The sequence below is a fragment of the Tachyglossus aculeatus genome, chromosome 4, assembly GCF_015852505.1.
Source record: "Tachyglossus aculeatus isolate mTacAcu1 chromosome 4, mTacAcu1.pri, whole genome shotgun sequence".
In the NCBI taxonomy this organism is placed as follows: Eukaryota; Metazoa; Chordata; class Mammalia; order Monotremata; family Tachyglossidae; genus Tachyglossus; species Tachyglossus aculeatus.
Window position 1 is genome coordinate 77,301,271 of NC_052069.1, and position 26,834 is coordinate 77,328,104.

At 41.7% G+C, this 26,834-nt stretch overlaps 2 protein-coding genes across 9 annotated transcripts in view; one reads left to right on the plus strand and one right to left on the minus strand.

Annotated features, from left to right (window-relative positions):
• The first annotated feature begins 7,159 nt into the window (after positions 1-7,159).
• Positions 7,160-15,618, plus strand: ABRA (actin binding Rho activating protein). Its single transcript, XM_038745412.1, has 2 exons — positions 7,160-7,935; positions 14,729-15,618. Exons 1-2 carry the CDS (start codon positions 7,214-7,216, stop codon positions 15,204-15,206), a joined length of 1,200 nt encoding a protein of 399 aa, XP_038601340.1. The 5' UTR covers positions 7,160-7,213; the 3' UTR covers positions 15,207-15,618.
• Positions 15,619-24,570: 8,952 nt separating this feature from the next.
• OXR1 (oxidation resistance 1) overlaps positions 24,571-26,834 on the minus strand; it is a 362,168-nt gene continuing 359,904 nt past the window's right edge. For all 8 annotated transcript variants that reach the window (XM_038744617.1, XM_038744615.1, XM_038744620.1 and 5 more), the window contains one exon: positions 24,571-26,552. In XM_038744617.1, the coding sequence (XP_038600545.1) occupies positions 26,417-26,552 (136 nt within the window). In that variant the 3' untranslated portion in view covers positions 24,571-26,416. The remainder of the gene's footprint in view (positions 26,553-26,834) is intronic.

Sequence of the window (26,834 nt, forward strand, 5' to 3'; positions counted from 1 at the left end):
ATTAAAAGTCTTTCCAAGCACTTTCAAACATATTTAAATCTTTTATTCACAAAGCAGATTGATTTAAGCTTCTTTGTTGCTCATTGAGAAGTCACAGCCCGCCACATTTTATTTCTTTAAATTATGCTATTAGTTTAATACACATTTTATAGCCTTCACTTAAGTTCCAAAACATTGTTTTGAGCCATCATCCATGTTTATTAAGAGTCCACCATGAAAGAATATACTGTACCAAGTATTTGAGAATATACAATAAAAGCCAAAAACCTGGTCTCTGCCCTCAAGGAGCATACAATCCACAAAACTCTATTTATTCATTTGTTCATTTTTCATGGTATTTGTTAAGCGCTTACTATATATCAGGCACCAATCTAAGTGCTGAAATAGATAGACTACACACAGTCCTTGCCCCACATGAGGTTCACAGTATTAATCATGACTCAGTGGAAAGAGCATGGGCTTTGGTGTCAGAGGTCATGGGTTCAAATCCTGGCTCTGCCAATTGTCAGCTGTGTGACTTTGGGCAAGTCACTTAACTTCTCTGTGCCTCAGTTACCTCATCTGTAAAATGAGGATTAAGAATGTGAGCCCCCTGTGGGACAACCTGATCACCTTGTAACCTCCCCAGTGCTTAGAACAGTGCTTTGCACATAGTAAGTGCTTAATAAATGCTATTTTTATTATTATTATTTTACAGATGGGGTAACTGAGGCACAGAAAAGTTAAGTAACTTGTCCAAGGTCACACAGCAGACAAGTTGCCGAGCCAGGATTAGAATTCAGGTCCTCTGATTCCCAGACCTGTGCTCTGTCCACTAGGCCATGCTTCTTCCCAGTGTGTATTGTTATACTCTGTCCCACCTAATTCCTTACCACATGTCTAGCGTACACGAAGATAGCAAAGTTGGGTAGGGAACAAAGTTTTGTTCAGGAAGTCTTCATCTTAAGGAGTTCTGAGTTAAGACAAATAGCACTAGACAATATTTATAAATGTACACCTTGTTTCAGCTTTACAACACCTCAAAGTTCAGTGGAGGGGTCAGGGTTTGACTGTCAAGAAGAGATAGGTTGGGTACGGAGATCAGATGGAACATGATGCCTTTGGAAAATTGGCTGGGGACAAGAGACCTGAGGTCTCTGTGGGGAAACAGGACAATTTTGCCAGAAGGGTAGGAAGGGGGTGGAGCAGGTGAGAAAGTTGAAGTCTGAGAATGTAGTTTCAGAGTTGCTGAGGTTAGAGATTGTATAGTCACTAGAGATAATAGTAATGATGGCATTAATTAAGCACTTACTATGTGCAAAGCACTGTTCTAAGCACTGGGGAGGTTGCAAGGTGATCAGGTTGTCCCATGGGGGGGTTCCCAGTCTTCATTCTTCATCCCCATTTTACAGATGAGGTTACTGAGGCCCAGAAAAGTGAAGTGACTTGCCCAAAGTCACACGGCTGATAATTGGTGGAGCCAGGATTTGAACCCATGGCCGCTGTCTCCAAAGCCAGGGCTCTTTCCACTGAGCCACACAGTTGAAGTGTGTGCCTAAACTTTTTTTAATGGCACTTATTAAGTACTTACTATGTGCAAAGCACTGTTCTAAGTGCTGGGGAGGTTACAAGGTGATCAGGTTGTCCCACAGGGGGCTCACAGTCTTAATCCTCGTTTTACAGATGAGGTAACTGAGGCACAGAGAAGTCAAGTGACTTGCCCAAAGTCACACAGCTGACAATTGGTGGAGCTGGGATTTGAACCCATGACATCTGACTCCAAAGCCCGTGCTCTTTCCACTGAGCCACACTACTTGTGAGGGGATGAGATGAGATGGAGCCGGAGGTTGGCAGAGTTGAGGGTAGAGGAAGTAGACAGTGGGAAGGTCTTTGTGTATTGAAGTCAACAAGGATCAGTGTGTAGGGATGGAGAAAGAGAGAAGGAATGTGAGAAGTTAAGTGACTTGCCCGAGTTCACTCAGCAGATATGTTGCGGAGCTTGGATTAGAACCCAGGTCCTTTGGACTCCCAGGCTTGTGCTCTATCCACTAGGCACACTGCTTCTCCAACAGGGTAATAGAATTGGAATGACTCCCTTCAAGGCCCTACTGAGAGCTCACCTCCTCCAGGGGGCCTTCCCAGACTGAGCCCCTTCCTTCCTCTTCCCCTAGTCCCCCTCTCCATCCCCCCTTCTTACCTCCTTCCCTTCCCCACAGCACCTGTATATATGTATATATGTTTCTACATATTTATTACTCTATTTATTTATTTATTTATTTATTTATTTTACATGTACATATCTATTCTATTTATTTTATTTTGTTAATATGTTTGGTTTTGTTCTCTGTCTCCCCCTTCTAGACTGTGAGTCCGCTGTTGGGTAGGGACTGTCTCTATATGTTGCCAACTTGTACTTCCCAAGTGCTTAGTACAGTGCTCTGCACACAGTAAGTGCTCAATAAATATGATTGATTGATTGATTGATTGATTGATTGATAGGTGTAGACAGGATCCTTTCCCTCAAGGAATTTACAATCTTGTGTATCCTAGGAGAACTATTCTCCTTGTAGAAACAGTTAATACTAAAGTAGAATGTGATTTAGAAAATAAAATTAAGAAATGGGATGCAAAACTAAATTCAGAGAATGCGTCTCTAGACTTTTTGCAAAATAATTATGTAGTAGCAAAGAAAAATAGCATTTACTTTTTTTTCCAATAATCTCTCCCAGACAAAACTCTGTTATGTGCCATCTCTTAAAATGTTGTCCAGGCTCTTACAACTTAATTGTAAATCAGATACCCTTTCCTTTCTCCTTGTAGAGTAGAAAAGGTGTTAGATGACTGACATATGTTAACAAAGATACCTCACCACATGACCCTCTTTCTACTTTCCGAATAAGCATCAGTGTTTATGAAAAAAAATCTGAAGATAAACTTGATGGGCTTTCTCTGAAATAAGCATAGTCAGTTACCTCCAAGTGTCTTAAGCCTGTTTGTCCTTCTACAATAGTGGATTTCCTTTTATCTGCCAGACATCTGCAAGTGCTTTCAAAAGAAAATTCAACATTCAATTATCTCAGAAATCCTTGGGTAGTTTACATTTTCTAGTGTGAAAAGTTAAAGCGGAGAAAGGAAGATAAATGCCTCATTATAAAATGAATTATCGATGTGACAAGCCATAGATTTCCCGTTCCAAATATTTGCAGATGTAAACTAAAGCAGAATGGTTTCTTCATAGTATAAAAAGTCTGGCAAACTTTCCTGTCAGAAGCTGTGCACAGCTCATGGAATGAAAGAAAAAGCAGCATGGCCTATTGAAAAGAGCAAAGGTCTTGGAGTCAGAAAACCTGGGTTCTAATTCCGGCTCTGCGTGACCTAGGGCGAGTCACTTAACTTCTTTACACTCCAGTTTTCTCCTCTGCAAAATAGGGATTAAATCCTACAGCCTCCTAAATAGATTGTGAGCCCCATGCAGGACCAGGACTGTGTAAGCAGCATGGACTAATGGATAAAGCACAGATCTGGGAGTCAGAAGGACCTTGGGTTCTAGTCCTGCCTCTGACACCTGTCTGCTCTGTGACCTTGGGAAAATCACTTCACTTCTCTGGGCCTCAGTTACCTCATTTATAAAGTGGGGATTGAGACTGTGTGCCCCACCTGGGATAGGGACTGTGCCCAACCCGATTTGCTTGTATCCACTCCAGTGCTTAGTACAATGTCTGGCACATAGTAAGCACTTAACAAATTCCGTCATTAAATTAAATTAAATTAAATCTACCCCAGTTCTGTGAACAGTGCCTGGCAAATACTTAACAAATACCATTTAAAAAAGAGATAAGGTGAAGTGAAAAATAATGGCATATGTAAATGTGGAGTTTTAGCATATTTGTAGTGGATGGAGAGAATGAGGAAAGACATCATCTCTGCTGCCTCCCGGCCCACCCCCGTGCCCAGCTCAGGTCCCTGTAGGCACTGGGGCATGGAAGAAACAGATTATCCTCTTGCCTGCTCCAACTGCTGCTGCTTTCTTCTCTTTCACAAGTTCAGCTTTGGTTCAGGAAGTATTCTCAACTCTACGGTATTCCCAGTGACAGTGTATGGATCCGAAAGCTGGACAGTGAAAAAACAGGATAGAAAGAACATCAATTCTTATGAAATGTGGAGTTGGAGAAGGCTTTTACAAACACCATGGACTGCCCAAAAAATAAACAAATGGATTTTGGAGCAAATTAAACCAAAGTGGTCCTCGGAAGGCCAAATGACTTGACTTAGATTAGCATATTTTGGACACATAATCAGTAAGACTAATTCTCTGGAGAAGACACTAATGCTAGGAAAAGTCCAGGGAAAAAGTGGAAGAGGCAGATCAACAGCTAGATGGATAGAAACCATAACAATGATAAAGGAAGAGCCATTAGAAAGGTTGTGGATTATAGTAGGACACGATGTTCTGGAGAAAGCATATCCATAGAATTGCTATGAATTGGAAATGACTTGATGGCACTTAATAATAATAATGATGGCATTTATTAAGCACTTACTATGTGCAAAGCAGTATTCTAAGTGCTGGGAGATACAATACAAGGCTTGCAGCAACTTCAGTCAGTCAGTCGTATTTATTGAGCAGTTACTAAGTGCAAAACACTGTGCTAAGCAGTTGGGAGAGTAAAATGCAGCATTAAACAGACACATTCCCTGCCCACAACGAGTTTATAGTCCAGAGTGTGAATGCTGAACTGGGAAGAGAGGGCTCAGAGCTTGCTAATGCTGCAATCTTTGGGATAGGAAGAAAAGGGTCCAGATATATGCTCCTGGGAGACATATCAACTCTGAGAGGAAGAGGAGAAGGCTGGAGCCAACTCATTGAGTGCCTTTGAATGCAGAATTGGAAGAGTGCAGTAGAATGTCCTCATCTATTTCTTCTCCCTTACTTTTTAATTTCTTCTCCTGTCGCCTTTATTTCTAGGCATAACTGCCAAATGTAACAGCCCTTCCCTTGCTTTTCAGTTGCAAAAGTTATACAAAAGTTAGGCCAATTATATGAGTAATCAATCAATCAATTCTATTTATTGAGCACTTACTGGGTGCACTGTGATAGTGGTGGTCAATGTCCTTGGCAGCAGGATCTGAGGTCAGAACTCCAGCAGCCCCAGGCTTTCCTCCCTGCTTCCTACATCCTATGCTCCAGCAGAGGAAGGAGTGGGATCTTAGTGCTCCCATCCTAGGCTGTAAGTGCCTTGTGGGCAGGGATCATGTCAATCAATCAATCAATCATATTTATTAAGCAATTATGGTGAGCAAGCACTGAACTAAGTGCTTGGGAGAGTACAATATAACAGAGTTGGTAGGCACATTCCCTGCCCACAACGAGATTAAAGTCTAGAGAGGGAGACAGACATTAATGCAAATAAATTTCTACTAACCTGATAGTATTTTACTGTCCCAAGTGCTTAATACAGTAGTCTTTACCTGGTAAGTGCTCAATAAATATGATTGATTGATGATTAATTGCTGTCTTGGGAGTCTGGGGAGTCAAAGGACATGGGTTATAATCCCGGCTCTGCCACTTGTCTGCTGTGTGGTCTTGGACAAGCCACTTAACTTCTCTGTGCCCCAGCTTCCTCTTCTGTAAAATAGGGATTAAGACTGTGAGCCCCACATGGGACAATCTGATTACCTTGTACCTACCCTAGCTCTTAGAACAGTGCTTGGCACACAGTAGGTGCTTAACAAATACTATAATAATTATTATTATTATTATAAATACCACTGACTGACTGATTGAGGGTGCTGAGTCCTTGACCCCATGTGGGGAAGAAACGGAGGAAATGTTATCAGTGGCTCCAGAGATAATTACCAAATAAAATAAAGAAGGAAGACGAATAAAGTACAGTCAATCATACTTTACTTCTAAATAAATCCAGGAATTTTTTTATTTTTGCTTCATTAGTTTTACATAATCTTCTCCAATTTCCTGTCAAAAGCATTAACTTTCCCAATTACTTTTCTATTATGTAAATTTTGAGTATATTCACAGGTGTGAAAATGAAAGGAGAATTCACTTCCTTTCAAACTGAGGGGGAAAAGGGCCTGCTATTAAAAGAAATAAAGAATTAGTTCACATTATATTGATGTCTCCTTTAATTGAGTTGAATAGAGATATGAAAAGCCATTTTCACACTTTTGTTCTCTGCTTGGCATTACATTAATGAGAGCTTTCTAGCCTCCTTAGCCCAAGGTGCCTTTTTGCTCAATAGGCTATGAAAGCTAACAATTTGAAAATTAAATATTTACATAAATGCAAAAAAACCCAAAGTATTACCAGTATATATTTACATTACTTTTTGAATGTACAACCATATTTCATTGTGTTTCAAATCACTGTTTTCTAATATATTGTTTGGGCCATTTTTTTAAAAAAAGTTTATGGTATTTGTTTATTGTATGTGCCAGCCACTGTACTGTATTCAGAGATAGATGCTAGATAATCAGTTTAGACACAGTCCATGTCCCACATGGGGCTCACAGTCTTAATCCCCATTTTACAGATGAGGTAACTGAGGCACCGAGAAGTTAAGTGACTCACCCAATGTCACACAGAAGACATGTGGAGGTGTTAGGACTAGGACCCTGGCTTTCTGACTCCCAGGCCCACACTCTTTCCACTAGGCCAAGCTGCTTAATACATCTTGGGAATATATTAATCTACTTTCTATTAATTTTTTTGGAAACTGGGTTCTTGATGGTCTTCTGTGTAACATGATCTTCAAGAAACCAATTAAATAACACTAATCTGGGAATCCCTGAATCTTCAAGAACTAGCTGAACTTATTCAGAGACAATTTTAAAGGAAATCAAAATGTTATTTACTACTGAAGCATTCAAGAAAAAAGAGCTCTTGCTTTTTTGGGAACCAGTATTTTCCATTGAGATAGTCAAAGAATAGAAGGCCGCTTCTCTCATCCTTCCTTTCCATCTTGAATGCCCCATCTGCTGCAATGAAATACAAGCCCTGTGGTCTTAAAAAAGAATGCTGTCAGAGCAAAGGCACCGTATCTTTGTGAGAAATGCTTGACATAGTTTCCATCATCACCAATCCTTCTACCCTCCCCTCCCACATTCTGCTTCTATTTAAATCACTGTGGCTCCATCCCCTGAACTTCATTCCCTTTGAGCAGCCCTTGCAGGGAGAAGGGAACTATCAAGGGGACAGCGGAGAAAAGGAAGGAGCAACATGGCCCCAGAGGAAAAGCCAACAGAGAATCCAGCAAAGAGAGCCATCAAAAAGATACGGACAGCTACTCTGGTGGTTAGTCTAGCCCGAGGATGGCAACAATGGGCCAACGAGAACAGCACAAAGCAAGCCCAAGAGCCTTCTGGCTGGCTGCCCAATGCGGAGAAGGAGTCCAGCAAGCTGCCCAGAGAAAGTCCCTGGAGGAAACCATCCCTTCCCACCAATGGAGGACCAGAGGAAAGCGGGAGAAGGGCCCAGCCAGAGACACCTGTCGCTAATGGAGCTAGATGCTCCCTGGATGGTGCCTCTGAAAGAACCGGGGAATCCCTTATCAAAAGGAAGGAGGTGGCCAAGACAGTTGTCCACAAAGTCTATGAAAGAGGAAGAGATGTGAGTCTCCTCAGCCACAGGTATGAAAATGATGGGACCAACCTGGACGCTTGTCAGCAGGAGGGAGACTTCAGTGATGTTGATAAAATCCTTAAAGACCACACATCACCAACCAGGAGGAGGAAGTGCTCTAACTTGGTGGTGGAACTGACCAAAGGCTGGAAAGAGATGGAACAAGAAGAGTGGAGATTGGAACCAGAGGAGACCAACTGGCGCAGCAATAGCGTGGACACAGAAGACAGTGGCTACAGTGGAGAGGGTGAAGACAGAGTGGAACAGGAAGAGAACCACCAAGTGATAGCCACAAGGATTAAGCGGCCCATGTCCACCCAGTAAGTGAACCTGTGTACCCTCAGATTAGATCTGAGTAGTTAGTTCCAAGTTCACAGAAGAACAGTCAGGGATGCCATTTTGAAAGGGAAGATCACTGGTTGTAAACTTGGTGACTGTCTATCCGTGACATTTAGCGAGACCTCACTAAGTAAAGGTATGCCTGGGTGATGACAGGCAGGGAAGGAGGAGCCCCATTGGTCATCAGACAGCCCTGTGACTACTCACAAGCCCTTTTTTTGGTTCCTCCCACTTTCTGCCCTCAAAAGGCAGAGGTTATGGGGTGGGAGGGGAGGAAGGGGGAAGGAGAGAAGACTAGTCTGTGTGGATGTTGCTTGAGTAGCAATCATTTAATTGTCCAGTGCCTCTGAACACAGACAGATGTTCAAAGTCCAGAATTGGAGGGAGGAATAGATGCATTGAGCCAGCCCAGTCCAGCCCATCCGGTCTGGCTAGTCCTAGCCCTGGGTTAGATGAGACGTAGGGTAGCCCCGGGGCTGGAGAAGAATCATGGAAGGATTTAACCACTCCGCTTTTTCAGAAACCATGAGCTGTACTGTAATGGGTAGGTAGGTATAGGACTTTCAACTGAAAAAGGCCCCTCTAGACTGTCAGCTTCTTCTGGGCTGGGAACGTGTCTACCAACTCCGTTGTATTGTACTCTCCCAAGTGCAATTCTAGGAAATGCTAGGAGCAGCAGGGCCAGGTGGAAAGTACACAGGCCTAAGAGTCAGAGGATCTGGGTTACCTGGGTTCTAAACCTGACTTGGCCACTTGCCTGCTGTATGATTGGGTAAGTCACTAACTTTTCTGTGTCTCAGTTTCCACATCTATAAACCTGGGATTCAAATATCCGGTCTTCCTCCTATTTGGATTGTGAGACCCAAGTCCTATGAAGAACAGTATGAAAAGAGCACAGGTCTGGGAGTCAGAGGGCATGAATTCTAGTCCCAGCTCCACCACTTGTCTGCTGGGCAAGTCACTTCACTTCTCTGTGCCTCAGTTACCTCTTCTGTAAAATGGGGATTCAATCGGTGTTCTCCTTCCTTAGAAAACGAGCGCTGTGCGAGAGAGGGACTGTGTCTTACCTGATTATCTTGCATCTTCCCCAGCCCTTAGAATAGTGCTTGACACATAGTAAGAACACATACCATTATTGTTATTATTATTAGAGATAGGGACTGTGTATGACCTGATTAACTTTTATCTACTCCAGCACTTGACACATAGTAAGCCTTTAACAAATACTATAGAATTATAATAATGTAATAAAAATAATAATGCTAATAATAATTAAAAAAATGCTGCAGAGGAAGACATGGCAGAACTAAATGTTGGATTTGTTATGGAGTGCAAGGAAAAAATGGGTGGAAAATGACCAAGCCTGGTAACTGGAAGATTGCATTGCCAGAGACCCTGCTACAATTCTGGGACAAATAACAATCATCAGGTTTTTAGATACTTGTTCAAACATCTCCAGCAACTCTCCCTTCCACAAACCTCAGAGGCCCAATCTGCATCTGGTATTAAAACATATTCTAAAAGATGAAATAAATTGGGAAAATTATGACTTTTCAGAAATTAATTTACTGCAAAATGGATTACTTATTCATTCATTCAATTGTACTTATTGAGCTCTTACTGTGTACAGAGCACTGTACTATGTGCTTGGGAAGTACAAGTACAGTACTCATCCATCTGACAAAAAAATGTGGTGTACATCCTAAATGAAAAATATCACATTAATTTCCATCAAAAAGGGATAGTTTCTGCTTCTTTCTCATCTTTGCAAAGAATAAATCAAGATGATTATATATGTATATTATATATATGCATATATATGTATATTGTTCTTCATCCTTAAGACATTTCCTGGTAATCTGGCATTTGCTTGGGAAAAGGTAACAAACTCATTATGATTTCTAGGGATTCAGAGCCAGAAAATGAATTTAGCTTTGGAATGTATTAGGTTCAGTGAGCTCAAGATTAGATGCTCCCATGACAGGACCAAAGTCCTTAGCAAACTGCATTAACTGAAAATAGCTTTGGCAGTTTAGCCCCAACAGCTATTTTAAAATACAAACTCTGTGGTTCCAAAAATAACCAATAGTCTTTTGAAGGACAGTATTGGTTATTAGGATAGAGGGGCTACATTTATAGTTTACAAAATTCACAACTAATTTAGTAAATAATATTATTAACCACCAGGGTAGATTCAAGATAATTAGATCTGATACAGTCCCTATTTCAAATGCAACTCACAATCCAAGGGGGAGAAGAGATATTTTATCCTCATTTTATAGATGTGGAAACTGAAGCACAAAGTGACTTGCCCTTACAAATGGTAAATGTAGAATTAAAATTTGAGTGTCTTGACTCACCACTCCTGGCCTTCCCATTAGGCCCACTGCCTCTTATCCAATTTGAACCAAATCAATCTAACATTAATGTCCCCAGTAGGCAGATATTATCATATTGACTACATCAATATTTGACAGCACCTACTCGACCATTATACTATCATCATCTACTTTTAGTAGTCAGACAGTGGAACAGGAAGACATGTATAGTCAACTACTTCTGTTCCTATTAGATTTCATAGGTTTTTCATCCAAAAAAAATTTATGGATAGCTTGAGGTTAATTACACCCCACCCAGGGGCAAATAGCAGAACTGGGATTGGATCCTGGGTCTACTAGTCACAAGCTATTTCAATTAGGTAACATTGCCTCTCACATGGCATAGTGGAGAGAGCACAGGCCTGGGAGTCTGAAGGTTATGGGTTCTAATCTTGTCTGCTGTGTGACCTTGAGCAAATTCTCTGGGCCTCAGTACCCTCATCTATAAAATGGGGATTGGGACTGTGAGCCCAACATGGGACAGGGACTGTGTCCAACCCAAATTGCTTGTATCTACCCCAGCACGTAGTACAGTGCCTGGCACATAGTAAGCACTTAACAAATGCCATAATTATTATTATTATTACATTTAAAACTTATTTTCGCTGTACCTAAAACAGGGATATAGAGAGGGAAGAGAAAAGTTGGAAAGGACTGTAATGGAAATCTAAAAATGGAGGTTTTGAGTTTAAGGTTGGAGACTTTAACAAGCACAGGACGAATCACACCTTTTATTCTCCATTTGCACTTTGTTGTTTGGATTTACTTGTACTTCCAACTTGTACTTCCCAAGCGCTTAGTACAGTGCTCTGCACACAGTAAGCGCTCAATAAATATGATTGATGATGATGATGATGATGATGATTTAGGTCAATCAACTTGGACACTTCCAAGAAGACTATTTAAAATTCTAGGAGTAAGAACCCCATATTTTATTTTGTACAGAAAGGGAAGTGAAAGTTCAGGAAACTCATATTCAATGAGAGAACATTGGTGGAACCAAGTAAGAAGAGCTGGTACAAAACATTAGTAGAGAGGGAAAGCAAAATCTGATAATCAGTGGTAATGTGGAGTATTTTAGTAAGATCCTTATCATGAAATAAAGTTACTATCATTTAGATAGTGAGGAAGAAAGCTACAGTGGAAAATAATAATTGTATTTGTTTATAAAGAAAATGAAATTTGGATTTGCAGAGATTAGCAAAAGAAAGAAATTTAGGAAGACAGATTCAACTGTGATTCCTTTCCCCTGAAACTTACTCAAAACTTAAATAATTAAAAACATAGACTGCATTACTTTTCTATGTTCTCTGTTGCAGAATGGGGAAGCCCAGTGCATTAAAAATTAATGTGGGTAATATCAATGAACCAGTCAATGAATACTAAAATCCCTTGAATCACTAAAACATTTTACTTCCAAATCAATTTACTACATCAGGACTTCTCCTAATATCTTTTGGAAGTTGTATGTAGAAGATGAAGACATAATAGGAATAATAGTGGTATTTGTTAGCATTCTGTGCTAAGCACTATGCTAAGCACTAAGGTAGAAAAAATACAATCCGAACAGATCTAGTCTCTGTTTCACGTGGCGATCACAGGCTAAGTAGGAGAGAGTACAGGCATTTAATCTTCACTTTACAGATGAGGAAACTGAGGCAGAGAGCTAAATGACTTGCCCAAGGTCACACAGCAGACAAGTGGCAGAGCCAGGATTAGAACCAGATCTCCTGACTCCCAGATCCATGCTCTGTCCACTAGGTCATTCAATGCACTTAGAGAATCAGTTACAACAGATGTGCCACACACTATTCTATCAATGCTTGGTGTGTCATTGAGGGTTTATTTGATACCAAGGAATTTATGGGAAAGATGATACGGGGGTGTACTACTTATATGAATTCCAAAACAGAATTCTGGAAGACAAGAGAAGGCTGAGTCTTCATATATGCACACACTGACTGTGAACCGTATATATGATATGTACTGGGCAGCTATGGCTAGTCTTCATATTTTCAATAGTTCAGCATGTGGATTGCTTTTTATACATGACACACCAAGAACTATAACCTCTGGCTGCTAAAACCTGCATTACAGATAGCTCTCTCTCTCTCTCTCTCTCTCTCACACACACACACACACTCTCACATACGAACACACACCATCCATTTATATCCTACTTCTTTGAGTAGAAACTATCATTCAATCGTATTTACTGAGCACCTACTGTGTGCAGAGCACTGTACTAAGCGCTTGGTAGTATGTGCTATCTGCCAAATCAACCAAAGAGGGCAAAGGAATTGACAATAAACAGACTGTGTTATTCTCTTTTTATCTATTTATCAATTGCTGAACAACGTTTTTGATCAAAATCTATTGAAAATTTACCAAGATGGTATTTCTGGCTTTCTGTGATCCATCTTCACTTTCCGTGGTTCCCACACCCACCCCTTTGGCACACAAACCCAGAGGACTAGCATGGTGTTTACTCATTTTGAGCAGCAACAAAGTAAGTCCATTGTGGGCAGGGACTGTCTCTCTTTATTGCTGAATAAAACTTTCCAAGCGCTTAGTACAGTGCTCTGCACACAGAAAGCACTCAATAAATACGATAGAATGAAAGAGGCCTTACTTTGCCTTATCCATAAAGGCAACGATCATACATGGTCAAAGTAAAATGGTAACTACCCTCTCATTTGTAAAGAGACTAAAAGCTTTGCGTTGGTGATTTCATTTCAAAAGATTCTGGGAGCACTGGAATCTGTAATAAGATGGTATCTCATGTGAATTATTTATTCTGAGGCTGAAGTGGTGAAAACGAGTGCAGAACTTACCTATTTTCTGAAGTTGTACAAGGTTGGTGAAACCATGCCACCTACTGGTTGAAAGTAAATTAGAAATAGGCACTAAATAAAATTTTGTGTGTACATACATGAAAGGCACGCTTTATTTCAGCACTGAACCCTCCCCGTAGTACAGAATGCCAGGTACATTGTTCAAAACAGACACTATGGGTACATGTATAAAACAGCGTGGCTCAGTGGAAAGTGCCCGGGCTTTGGAGTCACAGGTCATGGGTTCAAATCCCAGTTCCGCCAATTGTCAGCTGTGTGACTTTGGGCAAATCATTTAACTTCTCTGTGCCTCAGTGACCTCATCTGCAAAATGGGGATTAAGACTGTAAGCCCCCCTTGGGACAACCTGATCACCTTGTAACCTCCCCAGCGCTTAGAACAGTGCTTGCTTTGCACATAGTAAGTGCTTAATAAATGCCAACATTATTATTATTAATAATAGCAATAACAATAAGCTCATTTTGGGCAGGGAACGTTTTCACTAATTCTATTGAATGTTCCCAAGTGCTCAGTATAGTGCTCTGCACATAGTAAACACTCAATAAATACCGTTGATTGATTTACTAATAATAGTATTTGTTAATCACATACCGTATGCCAAGCAGTGTACTAAGCATTGGGATAGACTAAATACAATCTGACCAAACACAGTTCTTGTCCTTCTTAGGGTTCACAGACTAGAAGGGAGAGTTTAGATATTTAATCCCCATTTTACAGATGAGGAAACAGACACAGAAGTGAATTAACTTTTCTAAGGGGAAGCAGCTTGGCTCGGCGGAAAGATCACGGGCTTTGGAGTCAGAGGTCATGGGTTCAAATCCTGCCTCCGCCAATTGTCAGCTGTGTGACTTTGGGCAAGTCACTTAACTTCTCTGTGCCTCAATTCCCTCATCTGTAAAATGGGAATTAAGACTGTGAGCCCCCCGTGGGACAACCTGATCACCTTGTAACCACCCCAATACTTAGAACAGTGCTTTGCACATAGTAAGTGCTTAATAAATGCCATCATTATTATTAAGGACACCCAAACAACAATGGCAGGTAGCTCCAAGTCTGATGTAATGCAGCACTACATGCCTTTCACACAATTTATAATTTCACTTAGCAAATACTATTATTCCTACTAACTTGGTGGGTGTTCTCAATGTTGAAAAATGGGGGTGCATCAGCAGGGCCAATGAGGACAGTCCACTACTCACTTCTAGAAGAAACAGAATCACTAGGACATCTCCAAGGGTGAGAAATGGAAGGCTCTTTTAGGCTGAAACTCTGTTTTAACCATCTTTGCTCACATTTGATACTTTATCCTAGTGGCACAAAGACCCTGTCTTGGTCTGTGGTGATGTTCAGATGTTAGCGCTGGAAGTCCTCTAGACTGTAAACTCATTGTGGGCAGGGAATGTGTCTGCTTATTGTTACATTCTCCCAAGAGCTTAGTACAGTGCTCTACACACAGTAAGCACTCAATAGATACAACTGGCTGATTGACTGAATGACATCCTGAAAGGTAGTGGCAATTCTCTGGCTCTGTTTCTTCGCAGTACGAGCAGGTTTGCTGAGAAGATTCACAGCCAAGCCCAGAGAAAGTCTGGCCCCGTGAACAACTTGAGAGGCAAGTGGCAGCAGTGGTCCGATGAGCACCTGCAGTCGCAGAGGCTGAATCCATTCAGTGAAGAATTTGACTACCAGCTGGCCATGTCCACCCGCCTCCACAAGGGAGACGCGGGCTACGGCCGACCCAAGGAGGGGACCAAGACGGCCGAGAGGGCCAAGCGGGCAGAGCAACACATCTACCGAGAGATCATGGACCTGTGCTTTGTGATCAGGACCATGGCTCACAAGAGGAGGGATGGCAAGATCCAGGTCACTTTCGGAGAGATCTTCGACCGCTATGTGCGGATTTCGGACAAGGTGGTGGGCATCCTGATGCGAGCCAGGAAACACGGACTGGTGGACTTTGAGGGGGAAATGTTGTGGCAAGGCAGAGATGATGATGTTGTGATCACTCTGCTCGAGTGATCGGGTGCAGAAGCCCAAGAGTCCCTCAATCTGCCTACTTCTGAGGGCTGGTGCCCAGCAGATGCTAAGAAAAACCAATATCACCCTGCACCTCAAAACCGTCAGACTGACCATGCATCAGTTCCCGGAATCTGCTATCATTTATTTCCCTCAGTCTGGTACTGTGCAAACCAGCCCCGGGGCTAGGGATGGTGAGTGTCTTCTATCCGATAGGAATCACACCCCGAACTTAGGGATTCATATTAGACATCGGAGCAGAAGAGATGGATCAAGCTAAAACTCTAAATAGTCTTAAGTAATGTCTGGGCTCCTGAAAACATGTAGGATAGGTAGTGGGGCATTCATATATGAACTGAAGAATAATGATAATACAAAAATGTTATTCAAATAATAAAAATGTATGTATGGAGTGTTCTAAGCATTGTTTCTAAAAGGAAATTCAGCATATTGAATAAATAAATCCTGAAATTTAGAATAATAATAATGATGGTATTTGTTAAGCGCTTACTATGTGCAAAGCACTATTCTAAGTGCTGGGGAGGTTATAAGGTCTAAATGCTGGGGAGATTACAAGATGATCAGGTTGTCCCACGGGGGGCTCACAGCTTTAATCCCCATTTTGCAGATGAGGTAACTGAGGCACAGAGAAGTTAAGTGACTTGCCCAAAGTCACACAGCTGACAGTTGGCGGAGCTGGGATTTGAACCCATGACCTCTGATTCCAAAGCCCATGCTCTTTCCACTGAGCCACGCTGCATCTCTAAAAGCGTCATGCACACTTCTAGTGCCATTAGGAAATTAAGGATCTGCCACATTTTGAGTTATTAATCAGTCAATTGTATTTATTGAGCACTTACTGTTTGCAGAGCACTATAGTAAGCACTTGGAAGAGTACAATACAACATAGGTGAGTGCAATATTAAGACGCTATGTTAGCGTGCATTTTTCGCTGAGAGATATGCCAACCATGGTGTACTGGATAGAGCTCGGGCCTGAGAATCAGAAGGCCATGGGTTTCCGACTCCACTTGTCTGCTGTGTAGCCTTAGGCAAGTCACTTAACTTCTCTGTATCTCAGTGTCCTCATCGGTAAAATGAGGACAAAGACTGTGAGCCCCATGCAGGACAAGGGACTGTATCCAATCCGATTTGCTTGTGTCCACCCCAACACTCAGTACAGTCTCTGGCACATAGTGAGTGCTTAACAAATACCATAATTTATTTTATTTATACCTGCAATAAGATTGTCAAATTACACACAGTATGCATTCACTCAAAACAGTGAATTTTTCCTTAGGATGAAATTAAGTCAAGCAAAACGTAAATGCCAGTAGAACACCCAGTGCCAGAACAGCTGATCCAGTAAGAATGATTTCAAAGCACACTTTTGGTTCCTTTTATAGCAATCGGTCATAGGCCCCCCACTCCATGGGGGTCCTAATGCCCATAAGCTTGGCATCATGGAGAGGACGCCATTGCTCAGCACTTAGAACAGTGCTCAGCGCTTAGAACAGTGCTCAGCGCTTAGAACAGTGCTTTGCACATAGTAAGCGCTTAATAAATGCCATTATTATTATTATTATTAGCTTCACCCACAGGGTTTTCTGGGTAGGAAGGGTAGCATAGTTGACTCCTAGCCCTGATTCTTCCGCAAACACAAAGAAGAGCCAAGATAGCACTTAGTACAGTGCTCAGCATACAGAAAGCGCTCCATAAATATGACTGATTGACTAATTGATGGTGGCTCAATGTCTTGCTCTCTGGAACCCTTGCAGGACATGTGAGGATTGGGCGCAGGCCTCGTTGTATAAGTGGTGGTGATGAGGAGGGGAAAGGGGGATGGGAAAGGCTAACTGGGGAAGGGAGATTGGGGGTTGAATCTTGGGAATCACATCCGGACACATGGCTTGTGTGGCCAGTGGGACACATGATTAGATGGCTCAGGACACCTCTATGCCCAGCCTGGGGTGGGCAGTGGGGGAGGATGGTGGAGGAAAAGGCATCCCTCCTCTTGTACTTTTTGCTTTTTCCTTCCCCTTTTTCAGTGACCAATCCATAGTACTCATCAAACATCTACTGTGTGCAGGACAGTGCTTGGAAAAGTATAGTAAGTACATTTAAATCTCAGTAATTATTTCAATCACTGCCTTCAGAATTCCTCCTTCACCATTTTTCTTCCTCTCTTCTTTCTTCCCTTTCCTGCTGCTCTGGTGCCCTCAAAAACTCCCTGTCAAAGCTCTGCTTCCAACTTGGCCCCATTATCAAATAGAAGAGAGGGCATCCCCAAGGACCATGGCTTAGGTGGTTGGAGCATGGTTCTGGGAGTCAGAAGGACCTGGGTTCTAATCCTGCCTCTTCCTCATGTCTGCTGCATGACCTTGGGCAAGTCGCTTAACTTCCCCAAGTCTCAGTTATCTCATCTGTAAAATGGGAATTGACACTGTGAGCACCATGAGGAACAGGGACTATGTCCAACCTGGTTAATTTACATCTACTCCAATGCTTAGAACAGAGCTAGGCACACAGTAGGTGCTTAACTAGTACTATTATTATTATTGTTTTTATTAAGGACCTGCCTGCTCTGGGGTGGGGAAGGGGAGCAAGTCGGCCTGGGCTCCTGAGACTGCAGCATTCTGGTCAGGAAGAGTGAAGCTGCTGAGATGAGGCTCCACTGCTGGGGACTTGTTGTTCTTAATGAGCTATAGGGGGACCTCGCTACCAACGCTGCAGATGTAAGTACCACCCCTCCACCCTGGCCCCTGCACACAGGGAATGTGTCTAATGTGGCATTGTACTCTCCCAAGTGCTTAGTACAGAGCTCTGCACACAGTAAACATGCAATAAATACCAGTGAATGAATGAATGAATGAACAAGCAATGCCTGCTCTAAGCAAAAAACCACCTGCGATTCTGATTAACACCTGCTTAACAAATACCACAATTATGATTATTTTTTGTGGGGGACCTACCCTAGGCCAGTTGTGCCTCAGCACTTAATACAGTGCTTGGAAACATAGTGATGATGATAATAATAATAATTATGGTATTTGCTAAGCACTTACTATGTGCCAAGCACTATTCTAAATGCTGGGGTAGATATATGATAATCAAATTGGACACAGTCCCTGTTACACACAGGGCTCAAGTGACTTGCCCAAGGTCACACAGCAGACAAGAGGCAGAGGCAAGATTAGAACCCATGACCTTCTGACTCCTAGGCCCATGTTCTATCCACCTAGGCCAAACTGCTTCCTAATGCCAAAATCATCATCACCAGACCCATCCTAGCAAAAAGGGGTTACTCTTCTTGTGCTAGCCCTACCCAAACTACTCAATCTATTTAACTATGAAGTTCCCCAGATAATTAGCTAGTACCAACCTGCAACTGAACAGATCTGCACTCTCCCCCTCCAGATACCCAGGAGACTTTGGGGGTTGGATTCTGAGCTGCACACCTGCAAGTCTTTCCCTGGCATTGGCACGGTTGTCGCTGATGTCATCACTAGGCACCCAGCTGATCCTGCCCACTTACTGTGTGCAGAGCACTGTGCTTAACATTTCAGAGAGTACCATAAAATAGTGTTGGTAGCTATGATCCCTATCTTTAAATAACATAGTTGGGGAAGATGGACATTCAATTATTAATCTGGATAAGTTCCCATAAGCATCATTAATGTGGTGATGGGCAAATTGCCACATGGCAGGACTGTTTCCAAGATTCTTCTGAAGGCTTTGCTCCACATCAGAGGACAGCGTAAACTCCATCTTTGGTAGTAGTAGTGATAGTAGTAGTGTTCATTATTAAATGCTCATTGTGCGCAAACCACTGTACTAGGTGCTCTGGTAATGGAGACAAACTCCTCCCAGAAATCAGCAGCATTCAATGAAACAGTATGGCCTAGAGGATAGAGCATGGATTTGGGAGTCAGAAGGACCTGGGTTCTAATCCCAGCTCTGCAACTTGTCTGCTATGTGACCTCGGGGAAGTCACTTAAGTTTTCTGTGCCTCCCTTACCTCATCTGTGCCTCTACTGTGAGCCCCATGTAGGACAGGAACTGTGTCCCACCTGATTAGCTTGTATCTATCCCAGAGCTGAGAAGCAGCATGGCTTAATGGATAGAACATGTCTCAGGGAGTCAGAAGGACCTAGGTTAGAATCTAATCTCAACCTCATAATCCCGGCTCTGCCACTCGTCTGCTGTGTGACCTTGGGCAAGTCACTTAACTTCTCTGTGCCTCAGTAACCTCATCTGTAAAACGGGGATGAAGACTGTGAGCCCCACGTGGGACAACCTGATTACCTTGTATCTACCCCAGCACTTAGAACAGTGCATGGCACATAGTAAGCGCTTAACAAATACCATTATTATTATTATTATTACATATCTGCTGTGGGACTTTGGAAAGTCACTTAACTTCTCTGGGCCTCCGTTGAGTGTGATAAACTAGTATCTACCCCAGCACGTAGCACTTAACAAGTACCATAATTATTCTTATTATTAATATTGCCTGGCACATAGTAGGAGCTTAATAAATACCATTAAAAAAACACAGTTATAGCAAGTCAGCTCTTTTGTCTATTGGGAAATGTAGTTCCCCCTCTAATCTCTGAAGTCCCACTTCTCATCAGAGATTTTGATTGGCTGTTGTGAATACAACCCCGTTCCAACAAGAGATTCAATTGGTTCAAGTCCCTCAGCCCACTTGCCTTTAGATTCTGATTGAATGCTTTGAATATGAAGCAGTGTGGCTCAGTGGAAAGGGCACGGGCTTGAGAGTCAGAGGTCGTGGGTTCTAATCCCGACTCTGCCACTTAGCTGTGTGACTTTGGGCAAGTCACTTCACTTCTCTGTGCCTCAGTTACCTCATCTGGAAAATGGGGATGAAGACTTTGAGTCCCCCGTGGGACAACCTGATCACCTTGTAACCTCCCCAGCGCTTAGAACAGTGCTTTGCACATAGTAAGCGCTTAATAAATGCCATTATTATTAATACAACCCTGTATTAATAGTGGATTCGATAGTGGAACAGTGAATTCGATTGGCTACTCTGGAGCACAGCACAGTCTGACAGGACTTGTCATCAACCTGTAGTCCTCAAATTTAGACACGTGACTTCTTGTTCTCTCTTCCTTTTGATTTTTGGGAGAACACAAAAGGCATCCCCTAGCCCTTACAAAAGCCAATCAGTGTCCACTATCAATTAATTGGATTTATTTAGCAATTAGTATGTGCAGAGCACTGTGCTAAGCACTTGGGAGAGTACAACAGAGTTAGTCACGTTATTCTACAATTGCTTAAAAATTGGTTAGGGCTAACTCCTCACCCTCGGCTTCAAGGCTCTCCATCACCTCGCCCCCTCCTACCTCACCTCCCTTCTCTCCTTCTACAGCCCAGCCCGCAACCTCTGCTCCTCTGCCGCTAATCTCCTCACCATGCCTCGTTCTCACCTGTCCCACTGTCGACCCCTGGCCCACATCATCCCCCGGGCCTGGAATGCCCTCCCTCTGCCCATCCGCTAAGCTAGCTCTCTTCCTCCCTTCAAGGCCCTACTGAGAGCTCACCTCCTCCAGAAGGCCTTCCCAGACTGAGCCCCCTCCTTCCTCTCCCCCTCCTCCCTCTCTACATCCCCCCTGCCTTACCCACTTCCCTTCCCCCAGCACCTGTATATATGTATGTTTGTACGTATTTATTACTCTATTTTACATGTACATAGTCTGTTTATTTTATTTTGTTAATATGTTTTGTTTTGTTCTCTGTCTCCCCATTCTAGATTGTGAGCCCATTGTTGGGTAGGGACCGTCTCTATATGTTGCCAACTTGTACTTCCCAAGTGCTTAGTACAGTGCTCTGCACACAGTAAGCGCTCAATAAGTACGATTGAATAAATGAATGAAAGTACTGTCTATTCCATTCCACTTACTAGCAATCAGTGGTATTTACTGAGAACGTTATTATTATTATTAAAGCACTCAATCACCTTGCCCCCTCCTACCTCACCTCACTGCTTTCCTTCTATCACTCAGCCCGCACACATCCCTTCTTTAATGCCAACCTACTCTTGACTTTGGGCAAGTCACTTAACTTTTCTGTGCCTGTTACCTCATCTGTAAAATGGGGATTAAGACTGTGATACCCACGTGGGACAACCTGATCACCTTGTAACCTCCCCAGCACTTAGAACAGTGTTCTGCACATAGTAAGTGCTTAACAAATGCCATCATCATCAAGAGTATAATGGAGTGGATAGACACAATCCCTGCACTCAAAAGGAGTTACCAACTCATCACCAGCCAAAAATTTGAACACAAAAGGACATGATACATTGCATAATGTACACTATAACTGCACATTGTCTTTTGTATAATGTACATTATATGCCAATGAGATCCCAGTTCTCGCACAATTCAAAGTCATTGGGATGTAGCCTGAATCTTAGGAATTAATGAGAGTTACCAAAAATATCAGCTTTTAAAGAATTTGCATTAAATGTTGACTGCAAAGGAAAAGGGAGATTATTCTGGCCAGCATTTCCAATTATCTTGACAACAAGCTAATGACTTGGCCTTCTGCAGGGATGGTGGTTGGGTCTTCATTTTGTCCCTAATGAGCTCTGAGGGTTTAGTGGACCAGGCGCAAGTAAACAAAGCAGAATTAGAGTTACTAGGATGATGAAATTGAATGGGGGGTCAGGGAGTGCTGGGAGGAAGGGAGTTTGATTCTAAGGGTAATTGAATTGCAATGAACTTAGGGCAATGGCATAGAAGAAAAAGTGAGGGCCAAAGAAATCAGAAGCCAGAATTAGAGATTAGCATGATGGGTGTTGAAGGCTGAAGCAAATGTTGAACCATCCATGAGTTCGGAAAGAGGATTAGAAGAGGACTCCATGCATAGCTAAACCAGGCCTAGATTGGAGAATAACATTGATTTTCAGCTGACTAAAGTCGTAGGCTGTAAAACGTTCACCTTATCTTGCTGGCCTTTTTCCCTTTTGTGGCCAGCCTGGGGATTTGAGATTCCTTTTCTCAGCTTTGCAAATGTGTGGATGGATTGGCGGGCAGGAGGGCTCTATTGGGGAGCTTTCTCCATATGGGCACACTTGGGTCCTTGAGTTTACCAATCCAGGTAATGCTCCACTGAGACTCTACAAGTCCACCCAATGAAAACAACTGGAAATCATTTTGGGCAAATAGCTCTTAGATCAACTTTAGCATATCTGCAGATCTTGGTGGTTAAAAAGTGAATTTAGAATAAAAAAACTAGATTTTTACCAAGATCTCCCATTTTAAGATTTTATGCACCTTTTCATTTAATTCTGCACATTGTTGCCAGCTTCTTGCATTGAGTAACTTCGTTATAAGGGCCTGGGTTCTAATTTTGCCTTCTCCACTTATCTGCTGTGTGTCCTTGCGCAGTCACTTCACTTCTCTGTGCCTCAGTGACCTTATCTGTAAAACGGGAATTAAGACTGTGAGCCCCATATGGGACACTCTCTGTGTCCAACCTGACAACCTTGTATCTACTCCAGTGCTTAGTAAAGTGCCTGGCACATAGTAAGTTTTTAACAAATATGATTTAAAAAATCATCATGATGAATCCTGCACCTCATAAAAAAACCCCTCAATACATCCTGACAATTCATTAAAATGAGAAGCAGCCTGGCTTAGTGGATAGAGCTTGGGCCTGGGAGTCAGAGGACCTGGGTTCTAATCTTAACTCTGCCATGCCTGCTCTGTGACCTTGGGCAAGTCACTTAACTTTGCTGGGTCTCAGTTACCTCATCCGTAAAATGGGGATTCATTCATTCATTCAATCGTATTTATTGAGCATTTACTGTGTGCAGAGCACTGTACTAAGCGCTCGGAAAGTACAAGTCGGCAACATAGCAGTAGGATGAGTAATAGTAGTAGTAATAGCAATAGTATTTATTAAACAACTACTGTGTGTAGAGCTCTGTACTAAGCACTGGGGAAAAAATACACAAGTGAGAGTTAGACATGATCCCTGGCCCTCCAGTGGCTCACAATCTTAGAATAAAACACAAGGATGGTAAGGATGAGGTGGTTAATAAAAAAAAGAGGAAATCTGCATGTGGGTCACATTTCCTTTAACTCCTCAAATGGTCTCTTTGCAGGCCTTTAAAGGCCATAGGTAGAGCAACAAATGAGAGGTAGTTTTTTTTTACATGAACCATATTACTCCTTGTCTCTCTCATACACTGAATACACTGACTCTGCAGGTCTTGAAAAGTTTAGGTAAGAGTATTTACCTTCAAGAATGTGAACCCCATGTGGGACAGGGACTGTGTCAACCTGGTTAACTAGTATCTAACAGTGCTCGGCACATAGTGCTTAACAAGTACCATAATTGATATTATTCTAAGCAGTATTAATAATAGTGCCTGGCACATAGTAAGCTCCTAACAAGTACCATTAAATAAAAAATGAATTTCTGTGGTAGGCAAGAATAGTTGGAAAAAAAAAAATTCAAAGTGTCCTGTAACACCTGTTTTCATTAGATTAGTTGGTTTATAGTAGTATAAGAGAATTAGGCCACACTCTTTCCACAACACAAGACTATTCAGGGAGAATACAATCCCCAAGTTGGCACAAGTAGATTTCATGTAGGCGGGAGTGATTGTGCAGATATATATGGTATGATGCTGAAAAGTCCACTGCCCAACTGACCACACCCAGGTAGGTACTTCCCTTCTGAGCTGATGTGTTTGCCACTGGCAGATCCTATCTCTGTTTTCATGGCTTCATGTCTGTAGCCTGATCTTCCTGAAGCCTCTGCTCAGAGACAGCAAATCCTCTCCTGATTGCCATTTTAATCCTCAGCATCTGTTCCCAGCAGGCCAGGCCAATACCACAATATTAGAGACTGCTCTCTTTCAGTGTTAATATTTGTTCATCCCCTCTTCTTGGATATGCTCCTTTTCCATTCACTCTATATATCTGAATTTGGGGCAAGTTAGACCACCCTCTATCTGCTTGAACTGCTAGGCAGTACTGCAGTTAAATAACAGTTAACAAAGTGGACATGAAAAAACATTTCTACCTATGACCCCCAAGCACAAACTTTAAAATAATGCAGTTATCCAGCTTTCTGACACCAAAAATAAGGCCTGATGGTGGAAATAAGGAATGGTAGAGGAGAGGGGCATTTGGGGTTATAGTCATCCCAAGAGTGGCCTCTGGAAAAAGCTCCCCTCACCTTCACTAAATTTTGCAATATTTAGACAGTAGGAACCTTAATATATATCTAATTCGCAGCAGAAGAAAAGTCATCTGATCTTTCTCAGTAAGATATTACCTGGAACATTACAAGAACAATTAGCTTGTCTAAATAAATTCAAACTCAAATTTATTTTTCCATATATTTTGTTTTATTTGCTATACATCATTATGACCTTGTAGTACTTGAAATCTATTATGTAATTTCTTTTATGATTAGTCTGAACTCCACAAAGACAATAATACTGCTGTGGAAGACCAAAGGGGAGAAAAGCAGATATATTTATTTACAATTCCCTATACCTGTAAACATTTAATTGATACAGTAATACTAACTTCTAACTAGTAGAGAGAGCTTTATATAGACAGGGAAATGCTTTTCCGTGTTTCTATTCACATTCAGCAATAGCATATTAGGATAGAACATTTGCCCTTATTGTGATCAGAGCTGTAAGCTTCTTTTAGATTATGTTTTTAAACTTCCAAAAGAACTAAATATACCGAAGTGTTATACAACTACATCTACTTAAGCCAACACATTTGGCTCTTATTCCATTTCTAGAATAATTTAAAGTGCTATAAGCAACCCGTCAATCAACACTTTCTATAAGAACAAAACTACTGTTAAACATTAATTTACAAGATAATATACAATGTTCATCTGCAGTAGCTGAAATTTCAGCACAAATTCACTGTCACACTTAGAACAGCAGGGCTTTTTTTGCATAACATAGAATAGAAGCTTTGAAATAAACTGTTTATATATGTAGTTATTGCCACTGTGGCTCGTCTGTTTTCCTACAAAAGAGGACAAGAACTATGAGTATATTCTAGCCTGTCATTTTTTTCTTGAGGTCACATGACAGTAAATTTGCATATTCCACAAGTCTACTTAATTACGATATTGTCTACTGTAGTACACAACACCATTTTATGAGTTGTGTACTGATGCACTGATGCTGGTGCAAACTGCAATTTACAACAAATACTCAATTTTTAAAAAATCCACAACATTTTTCTCTTTTGGACAGGAATAAACAATTATTTTGGAGCCAATGCACCACAAGGCTAAAACAAGGAAACTATAAAACAGTATATCTTATACGTTGAAGAATTATGCATGTTTCATAGTGCTTGTTCTTCTAATAAATGCCCTGCTAAACTACAAATAAACCATTTATACTATATGTTCACATTCAATCTATTTAATCCAATGGAATCAGGGTCTCATACTCCTTTGCAGCTTTACTGGAGATTTCAGTAGTGATCAACATTTGCCCCAGACCTGGAGACTAGTGATGACACACACAAAATATTCTATTCCAATCAGAATTCTCAAGTAGGCATATTCTGCCTTTCTAAATGAATAAATGATCCTGCTCTTCTCAAACAAAGGATTATGTGAAAGACAGACACTGTGCACTAATTTGACATACAGTCTCTTGTCTAGTGGCACCACTATTTAATTTTGCTATTCCAATTGCTACTCGGTGTAGCAGTACACAGGGCTGAGCAGAGTCCTCACGCTACATACCCAATGGAAAAACGAGCTGCTGTATTAAGAGAAACAATATACTTAAATGAGGAAAAAAAGCCACACCACTAGATCAAGAAAGCAGAAACAAGAATTTGGGAGAAAATAGTGACTGCAAAAAAGTTGAAAACTGAAGTGACGTGGCCCCATCTATTTGCACAAGCAACTGTTAAATAGGGCTGCCACCCAGCAAATTACAAGAAAAGCATATGGAGAATGACACTATGCTGTAGTAAATACTTGGAGAACTTAATGAGGGCCACAGAGGTTATTTCCAGAACTAAACTCACACCCAAATTATATTTCTAACACACAGTGAAGCAGGTAAGTCAAAAATACATTAGTGGCATGCTACATCATATTGCTTCTTGAACTTGCCCAACTACACTATTTCATTTCAGATTTGGAGGCATCACCTCACGAACAGAGACTGCAACATATTTATTCAAAGGCCCAGATTTCAATGTCTTGTATAAAGAAATCTTCTTTCTTAGAAAGTGTATGATTCCCAAAGGTTTTACAAGAGTGGCTTCTGCCATGGTAGAGATCCCCATCAAGCCAGAGAGCAAATTCGCCCCTGAAAAAAAAAAAAAAAGAGAAATACATTATGAGCGCTCTAAAAGAAATCTCAATCTGAAGGTCAGTATTTTTTTACCTTGAAATGGGTACACCAATATTCACACTCGACCTTGTCTATCTCTCCGCCAACCTCTAGCCCACCTCCTGCCTCTGGCCTGGAGTGCCCCACCTCTGCATAACAAACAGACAATTACTCTCCCTACCTTCAAAGTCTTATAGAAGGCACATCTCCTGAAAGAGACCTTCCTGACTTAAGCCCTCCTTTCCACTTCTCCTACTC